Source organism: Amblyomma mixtum, chromosome 2 (genome assembly GCF_055824585.1).
Source record: "Amblyomma mixtum isolate Tamu chromosome 2, ASM5582458v1, whole genome shotgun sequence".
In the NCBI taxonomy this organism is placed as follows: Eukaryota; Metazoa; Arthropoda; class Arachnida; order Ixodida; family Ixodidae; genus Amblyomma; species Amblyomma mixtum.
Window position 1 is genome coordinate 304,862,119 of NC_143013.1, and position 9,055 is coordinate 304,871,173.

A 9,055-nucleotide genomic window follows, 5' to 3' on the forward strand; every position below is an offset into this window, starting at 1 on the left:
TGTGAATTTCAATAGTTCGATTATAAATTGTTACAAATTATTACTTTGTTTAAGTTTATAATTAATCAAAAGTAATATAGTTTATTGAACACTGCGGCAGTCTTTTCTCTTTGTTTGCAAATAGGGTGCCTCGATGTCAGCGCCGCCGTTCGCTGGCATCGGGACACCCTATTTGCAAAAGCTTGCTAGCGCCCTCTACAGTGTTCTGTGAGTGACTTCGCAGAGAGGCAGGCGGCATCAGGCCTTTTTCGTGTCTGGATTCGCGTATTGCGTGAATGTTAGCGAGATGAAGGTGAGTTTCTTCTAAAATTTTTGAAGAAATAAACTTTTGTTTGAAGAAATATCATTCTTAATGCTGCCACAGAAGTGCTGTAGTTTCAACAGTAAGGATACTTACGTGCATTTTACCCTTAAAAGCAGTGATTCTTCGGATTGCCGGACGGGCCTGTTCCGGACAGTGTGCTTGTCGACACTTTTAACGCTTTTTACTGACCTACTATTTCCTAATATTCAATGCAAAAGAAACGTTTTGCCATTGAGAGAGACTGAATTGCATGCCTGCCAGTCGTTTTGAATTTAATGTTGTGTTTGTCAGCGCTCGAGTATTAACTTTGGTTGATAGCTTGTCTTGTATCTACCGATGCGGCCTTGCTGTTTCTTTTAGGGTTCCAGATTTGTTGACAGTGCAGTGATCACTGTTCTTTCATTTGTCGTGTCTGTCTAGCTGAACATCTCCTATCCAGCCACCGGCTGCCAGAAGCTCATCGAAGTTGACGATGAGAAGAAAGTACGCATCTTTTATGAGAAGCGTATGGGCCAGGAAGTCGAGGCCGACTCCCTCGGCGATGAATGGAAGGTGAGTGGCGTTTATGCACATGAAAACTCTACAGTTGCTGAAAGCGCCCATGGTATGCATTGAGGGTTAAGTCGGCCAGGCTACTGCCAACGAACATGGGGGTAGTTTTCGAGCTGTGTGCGCTTAGTGACGTTGACGTTTGCAGGAAGGTCTTGGAAGTTAGCCGCAAATTTCCGGCTTGTGGTGTGCTTAATGTATCAGCACCGCTGCATCTGTTCAAGCTTCAGTAATCTTGGTCGTTTCCGTTTGCAGTGTAGCATTTATAATCCAGGAGTTGTCGGTAAAGGGCTGCTGGCAAATAGTGTTGATGGGCTCGTTAACAACTGCTCTGATACCTGTTCATGTAATTCCATCAGAGCAGCTGGTGTCTTAGCGTTATTAGTTCATTATACAGTCGCATGTACAGATGTATGTACTACTCAAAGGTAGTACATCCGATTTTATTTTATTTTATTACTTGCCATGTATGCGAGGAAAGTACGGTGCTAGTTTTATTTGCGTAGTTTCTCTTTAAGTTGAATGATTATGATAGTTCTTTTTCAATTTCGTGCACAAGTCAAAGTAATTATTGCTCATAGTGTTGGCAGTGTGTTTCGTATGGTTAGCACCTGTACAGTGTGCCTCACTCTTGTGCGGAGTGCTCAAGCAGTGCACACTAAATAACTGATGGTCATGGTTATGATGGCTATTCCCTTTGTCATGGGTCTCCACTGCCTGTTGGCACGGCAGTGCCAGAAGAGAAAAAGGCAGGTGTGTGCACAAAAGAAAAAACACTGCAAGTTAGTCCATCTTTTCTGTAAATATTGTCAGTTAAGCCCATTCTCTGTTCATACCCCATGTTGCCACCAGTACTTCAGGCGTTGCTTCGTGTTCCCCACTGTGTGGCTCCTTGCAGCTTTTTTCAAGCCAAGGGCAGTTGAAACTGTTGGCGTCTCAGAGGCAGGGATTAATGCAGAGCATTTGAAGATCACTTGGCTGATGCTTTCTTCTGCTACTCCACAGATGGCTCAGGCAGTGTTGAGGTCACTAGTAAATTTCGCTTGCTACACGCGTGTGCACAGCACTCCTTAGCAGGCCTCCGCCGGGAGGCCACTGCACGGGGAGTAGTTGGAACAGCCACCCCCAGCAGATAGTAATCTTCGTGGCACTATAGAGGCCTAGAGTTAGATTTGCCTTTGCCCCATTTCGCCTTGCCCCAGGCCGTCGCGGTGGCTCAGCGGTTATGGTGCTCGGCTGCTGACCCAAAAGACGCGGGTTCGATCCCGGCCGCGGCGGCTAGAATTTCTTTGGAGGAGAAATTCTAGAGGCCCGTGTACTGTGCGATGTCAGTGCACGTTAAAGAACCCCAGGTGGTCGAAATTTCCGGAGCCCTTCACTACGGCGTCTCTCATAGCCTCAGTCGCTTTGGGACGTTAAACCCCATAAACCAAACCAAACCAAGCCTTGCCCCAGTCTTCACATTTTGCACCAGAGCCCGGATCCAGCAGCCCATGGTTTTCTGCTAAAGTGCTTGTGTCCATCTGGCTTGTAGTTCCATATGGCTTTATTCTGCACAAGCATACCCTGTAGAATCCAGCAGCTACAGCAAGGTGTTGTGTTGTTTACGGGGCAGTGCGCCACACAAGTGCTCTACACAAGGCTGATGCAGGCTGTACTGATGCAGCCGGAAAGCAGAATATGAATGAATTGTCATGTTTTGTTATGGGGTTGTCATTGTTTGTAAAAATTGTCTGTTTATTACTCAGCTCTGAAAGCATGTTAAAATTCCTTGCCATAATTTTGTGTTGAATTTATCATAATGCTAGGCATAGAGGAAGAACTGAGGGCATGTGAAAAAAAGCACGTGGATGACAGCAGTGGCAGGGTTGGGTGGGGAGAGGGATGGGCGTGGCTTGTTAGGGACGGGCTAATTGGAGATTAGTGCGAGTGCCGTTTGTTGTACAGTGGACATTACCTGTCCGTCGGTGACTGTTGTAGCTAAGGGCAAGCACTTTCGTGTCATTTTTGGTGTTAGTCATGCAAAGTGGGAAAACGTGGAAAGTGTCATTATCTTGTAGCTTGACCTAAGCTTTATGTATTATAATTCGATTGGCTTTCTCGCTGTCATCTTGGTAGGTGTTAACACAAGGAAATTTTGAGTTCTTTCACAAAATGAATCGCTTCTGTGTTTTCAGCGTCCTGCTACAGTGTTGCACAAATTGTTATGTGGTTTGTGAGTGAAGTGCACAACTTGATGCAAACATTGTGCAGGGGTATGTGGTGCGCATCTCCGGAGGCAATGACAAGCAAGGATTCCCCATGAAGCAGGGTGTGCTTACAGCCGGCCGTGTGCGCCTGCTGCTGTCAAAGGGCCACTCGTGCTACCGGCCGCGCCGTACAGGCGAGCGCAAGCGCAAGTCGGTGCGCGGCTGCATTGTTGACTCCAACCTTAGTGTGATCAGCTTGGTGGTCAAGAAGAAGGGTGAGCAGGAGATCCCTGGCTTGACCGACACGACGCTGCCCCGCCGCCTCGGACCCAAACGGGCCAGCAAGATCCGGAAGCTATACAACTTGTCCAAAGAGGATGACGTGAGGCAGTACGTTGTGCGTCGCCCACTGGCCGTCAAGGAGGGCAAGAAGCCTCGCTCAAAGGCGCCCAAGATCCAGCGACTGATCACACCAGCCATGCTGCAGCACAAGCGCCGCCGCATTGCCCTCAAGAAGAGGCGCACCCAGAAGCGGAAGGAGGAGGCTGCTGATTATGCCCGCCTTCTGGCACAGAGGGCCAAGGAGGCGAAGGAGAAGCGGGCGGACAAGATCCGCCGCCGCCGCTCTGCTTCTCATGGCCAGAGCCAATCGTCCACCCAGGCCTAGAAGGCCACTATAATAAATACCATGCTTTGAATATGTGACTCTGGCTGCTTTGCTTAGGAGTGCACAGCAGTCGCGCAAAGGCAGCAGAGATTTTTTTTTTTAAATTGGGGGGGGGGGGGGGGGGGATAATCACAAGCATGCCTTATAGGCTCGTATACACAAGATTGACACACCTATGTGGAGCTCTGCTGACATGACAGTAGATGCAGGTGTAGTTTAGACATGCCTTTTGTAATTTCTTGTGTGGTAAGAAAGGCCTAATGTCGTGGGGGCAAGCTTTGTTTTGCATTAATGCTGCCCTGCAAACCGCTATGGTCTCGTGGTAATACTGCGGGTCAGTTTAGTTGTGCACATTTATGTTCATCTTGGAAATGGTATTGCTTTGCCATTGCTTTGAGGCTAAAAGGAACCGTAAATATGGCTTCAGCAGATATCTGCTGTACGTGCAAAATGTTTTCTACTAGAAGATGGCTCTAGTGAAGTGGGCTAATGGTGCCAAAAGTCGCTGGAACATTTTGCAGAAATCTCATCACTGGTGCACAGTGTAGCGAGCTACAATATATGTAGTGTTTCGGTGCGACAGGAACGCCAGTGTCTTGCTTATGAGCATAGTATGCTTCCTGAATTCTGTGGAGTGATGTAGAACACAGCACTGTGCATTGTGCAACCTTTTTGCATTTACATTTGAGCCGCTTTCATGGCTCAGGCTACCCTAATGGTTGAACGTTGGGGTGGCCTTTACCTGCTGCATTGCCTGTTGCGGTTTCAGCATCCTGTTTAGTGCAGTGAAACTAGTGGCTGTCGGAGTGACAAAACTGAGTAGTGCTGTGTGGAGAGAATGCTGCGCCTAACTGCTCCATATTGTTAAACCTGGTACATGTTGCTACAAATTGCAATTTTCTCATGAAATTGCTCCATTGTGTGCCAAAATGCAATACCAATATCACAGCTGCTGCCAGGTGGGGTGGGCTACTGTGTTAACATGGGCATGACTTGGTGGTTTAGTTAGTGCGTGACGAAAAGGCTGACTTATTCTAAAGGACACTTTCGAATGCCTTCCAAAGGAGAACTAAGGTATTTGCTGTCTGTTGAGTGGCGATTATCGCTCTCGCCTATGCTACTACTACTCGTCTGCGCTTGGAGCATGCCGGATTTCAGCACTTTCCTTCCATTGTTCTCATTTGACAGCCTACCATTACAGGTGCGGATTTCCCCAAACATTGTGCTCCCACTATCTGGCCCTCCTTGCTATTTTCTCTTGCGTTCTGCCAAGTTTTAACAGCAGTTTAGACCTTGCGCCCTGCATTACCAGATCTGCTTACATTGGGGGCAGACCGCACCCGAGTGATTTCGGATAAGATAATATAATGCGTGGCTGGTCGACCTCTTGCATTTCATATTTTTGTATGTCATAGTCTGTTGAATGGAAAAAGGAATGCAGTTATTTTTGTCCCGAAAAAAATATTTCAAAGTACAAAATATTCTTGGATCACGAAGATGTCGAATGCATGCTTGCGCACCTCTTTTTGTTAACTTTGGTTGTGAAGAAGATGCCTCAGAACTTGTACAGCAAATCTGGGACTGTTGGAAAGTGCAATTATTCTTGGTGATCTCTTAACTTTTCCTAGATTTCCGCGAATCTGCTGCATGGAAAGTTACTTGGCTAATTTTGGAGATTTTTATCTAATGGAATAAGATGTAGTGGCAAACCTTAAATGCTACATTCTACGCACCCTTATCTACTGATAAATTTACCTACATGTCTTTCGCATGTAAGGAAATAATGCGCAAACCATGAAAGCATAGAACTACAAGAATTGCAAATGGTGATTAAAAGAAATTCACGGCAGTTACGAAAGTGGACGCCAGAAAGCTGCGATAGCAGTTGGATTTGCCCTCGATTTTGACACTTTTACTGTAAGGAATACGACCACTACACCAAGGCTTCAAGCATGCTATAGTACTCATGGGCGTCCGGAGGGGGGGGGCGGTTGCACCCCCCTGGAAAATCACTCACTCGAACCGTGAGTGATGGCCGCACACCAGGGGCGGTGGTGCGCTCAGTCAAAAGGGTAAAAGCAGCCCCGCATGGTCACATCTGCGAAATGCCGCGTCCGGGCGTGCGTCGTTCCGTCGTTTTCAAACCACGCCATCGTTAGCTCTACTGAAGGGCGACCTGTTCCAGACATACAGCGGCACCGGCGAGCATGTGTTTCGAGCCGCCTTGAGATGGGTGTCTGTTTCTTTGATCTCTAGAGAGATAGCGACACGGAGGCAGACAGTGCACGGGGCATCTTGTTTTCGCCTATGTCGTTACGCCGGTCACCGATGAATTCTTAAGGAGGGAAGGACAAATCAGCCGTGTCCACCCCCGCTTTGTCGGGCTGCTCAGGGGCAAGCGGGCGATGAGTTGGCGCCGCCGCCGCTCGCTGTCTCCTCCGATCCACGTGTAGCGCAGTTCGGTAGAAGCGCCGCTTTCAGAATCTCCGGCAAAGGGGATTAGCTGCTTTTGTTCACGGCGACGCAGTCTCCCGAGGCGCCCCCACACCAGCGTTCTTTGCGTCTTCTGTGAAAACCAGCGCCTTTGGTCAACGCAGCCCGATGGCGCCTGCCTGGCTCGCCTGTCACCTCTGGCTGGGCCTCAAATCACAACAGCGCCCATGTACTGTGCGTGTCAGTGCATGGTAAAGAGACCCAGGTGGTCGACATTACCCGGAACTCTGTACTACTCCATCCCTCATAGCCTGAGTCGTTTTGGGGCTCTGAACCCCATAAAAACACAAAAACGAATTTTCCGACCGGAGTGGCGAGTGTCCCTTCCCCTCGGAAGTTGCGCGGCGTTCCTTTCACCCCCAAAGTGCGCATTCGGGGATACTGCGGCAAGTAAGCCCTCGCACGTGTGCGCGCCTCTGTGTTTGTGCTTGGGTGTTTTTAGTGGCCGGTTGTCAGCGAAGCTGAGAACAACCAAGACAGCGGACGAGAAAACGACGAGCGGCGAGCAGTGTGTGTGGGGTTGCTCGACTGTGCGGATGCGCAAGCAAGATGGAGCGAGGTGTATGAAGCTGCGAGCGTGCATTTATCTTGTAAATAAGTTTTCGTTGTATATATAGTCATCTTTTGTTTTCAACGTACGCGTTCAACAGTTTTTCCAATCAATGTGTATGATGAGTGTGCACCGAGAGCGTGTAATGAAGCACAGAAGTGAATTTATCACACGTGACGTAATTACGCAATTCGCCCAGAAAAATCCGAGGCGCCTACATTTGCTGTTCAAGGAAGACTGACTGAGTGACTGTAGTTGCGTGTTTGCGAACATATTGTGCTGTGTGCTGGTCATCAATCCGGGTGAGTCGAGAACCCGTATGCAGGAAGACTGAGCACTCTTCTCCACGAAGTGATATAGCATCTTTTTGCATTTTTTATTAATTTTAGTTGTTTCTTCGTTGATAAACTCCAATGTACCTCTCCTAGCCGCGCTTTAATTTGCTGTTTGTAATTTTTCTTTCATGTGTGCATTTTGTTTAATTTTTATTTATATATAAATAAATAAATTTACTCCGCAAATAGCGCCTTTTTGCTACGAACATACCCCCCCCCCCCCCCCCGGGGCACCAACGGGGCCCCCCCCTGCAAAAAATTCTGCGGACGCCCTTGATAGTACTATATGGCGGGTGAAGATGGTTTGGTGTGTGTAGGTGGGTCGAGGTTAGCCATGGGTGAGTGGGCAGTGCGTTAGCTAAAGGGGCAGGCTGAGGAGGTGGGTGGTGTTTAGCTGGCTTTCCCAATGCGCATTTGGTTTTGCTGTAGCTTGTTTAGTGCGCTAGCACTTAATAGTGGCCATTCCCCGCATTTAGGCATTGTGTGTTTGTCCATCTGTCTGAATCCTGTTTTGTGACAGGCTGCTCACTTACCTGCTGGGTGGTGGTCAACCTGCCCGTATATATGTATACCTAGTAACCTACCCATCATGTCGGGCAGCAGCTCATTCATGAGAGGCTGCGTAGGAAGAGCAACCTGGGTCGCCACCCAACCAAAGTCCCATGGATGGCAGCACCTGTCCTACATAGGACAGTAATGGTGCATCGCTTGACCACTGTACCACTGTGTCAGGAGTGGTAGGAAGACTCGCAGGGATATATGAGTAGAGTGTGACCACTTCTGCATTTGTGGACATTATCGCTATCCAAAAAACTGCTATCCGTGAACGTTGGATCTGAACACAGGAACTGAATTGACAATCGTACTGCCAGTGCACGTAATTCACATTTGGCAATTATGCAAATCAACTATCATTTTTTCGTTCTGCTGTTGCTTGGGCTTCGAATGCTACTTATGTCTGCAGTGAAGCTTCACCCACTCTTTAGAGAGTGACCAATTCTGCATATATTATGAATATTAGCCCACTGCCAGGAGCGGTAGGAAGACTCACAATGATTTATGAGTAGATGGTTTATGGGGTTTAACGTCCCAAAGCGACTAAGGCTATGAGAGACGCGATTTATGAGTAGAGTGTGACCACTTCTGCATATGTGGACATTATCGCTATCCAAAAAACTGCTATCCGTGAACGTTGGATCTGAACACAGGAACTGAAGTGACAATCTTACTGCCAGTGCACGTAATTCACATTTGGCCATTATGCAAATCAACTATCATTTTTTCGTTCCGCTGTTGCTTGGGCTTCGAATACTACTTAAAGGGGTCGTGAAATGTTTTCCGAAAATTTTGAACGACGTGTGTATTTGGAATTCTAACCCTTCATTCTATAGTCTACCTTGATTCGTTTCATCGTCTGGGTTGACTGAATAGCGAAAAAAACTAAATTTCGGTTTCCCAGTGCGCGTCCCCCTCAACTCGCAGCAAACGTCATTTTAAGAAGCCAATCAGAGGCTTCTGTCGTCAACACAACATGGCGGCTTAGCGAGGCCTGTTTAGCCATAGTTGACCGAGGTTACAGCACGCATATTGACTCGAATGTGGCACTGTCGTCTGCTCAGAATGGAGTCTGCTAGCTGTCAAGCTGACACATGTGCGAAAACTTGGCCGGCGCGCCGCACCAGTCGCCCCTTGCGAACTGCCGCCTACTGCAAGCAGGGACACGGAGCGGCAAGCATTTTTGCGCCGCTAGACTAATGCCCGGGCCACATTCGGTGTAACACTTTGCCACCGCACACCAGCGAGCACACCAGCGCCTGCGCGCTGCTTGGCTACTGAAGTTAATCGCACCAGAAAAGACAAAATAGCGATGTTATCAGAAAGACTGCCGGCTGTACTCGGGCGGCGACAAAGCATGCCTGCCCTCGTTGCGCGCTTTCGTCAACGGCGCTGGACGCGGGCGCGCCGGGC

General features: G+C 48.3%; 1 protein-coding gene across 1 annotated transcript; it reads left to right on the forward strand.

Moving 5' to 3' along the window:
- The first annotated feature begins 178 nt into the window (after nt 1-178).
- RpS6 (ribosomal protein S6) lies at nt 179-3,740 on the forward strand. Its single transcript, XM_089574706.1, has 3 exons — nt 179-292; nt 725-856; nt 3,107-3,740. The coding sequence occupies exons 1-3, from the start codon at nt 287-289 to the stop codon at nt 3,707-3,709; spliced, it is 741 nt and encodes a 246-aa protein (XP_089430832.1). The 5' UTR covers nt 179-286; the 3' UTR covers nt 3,710-3,740.
- Nucleotides 3,741-9,055: the final 5,315 nt, after the last annotated feature.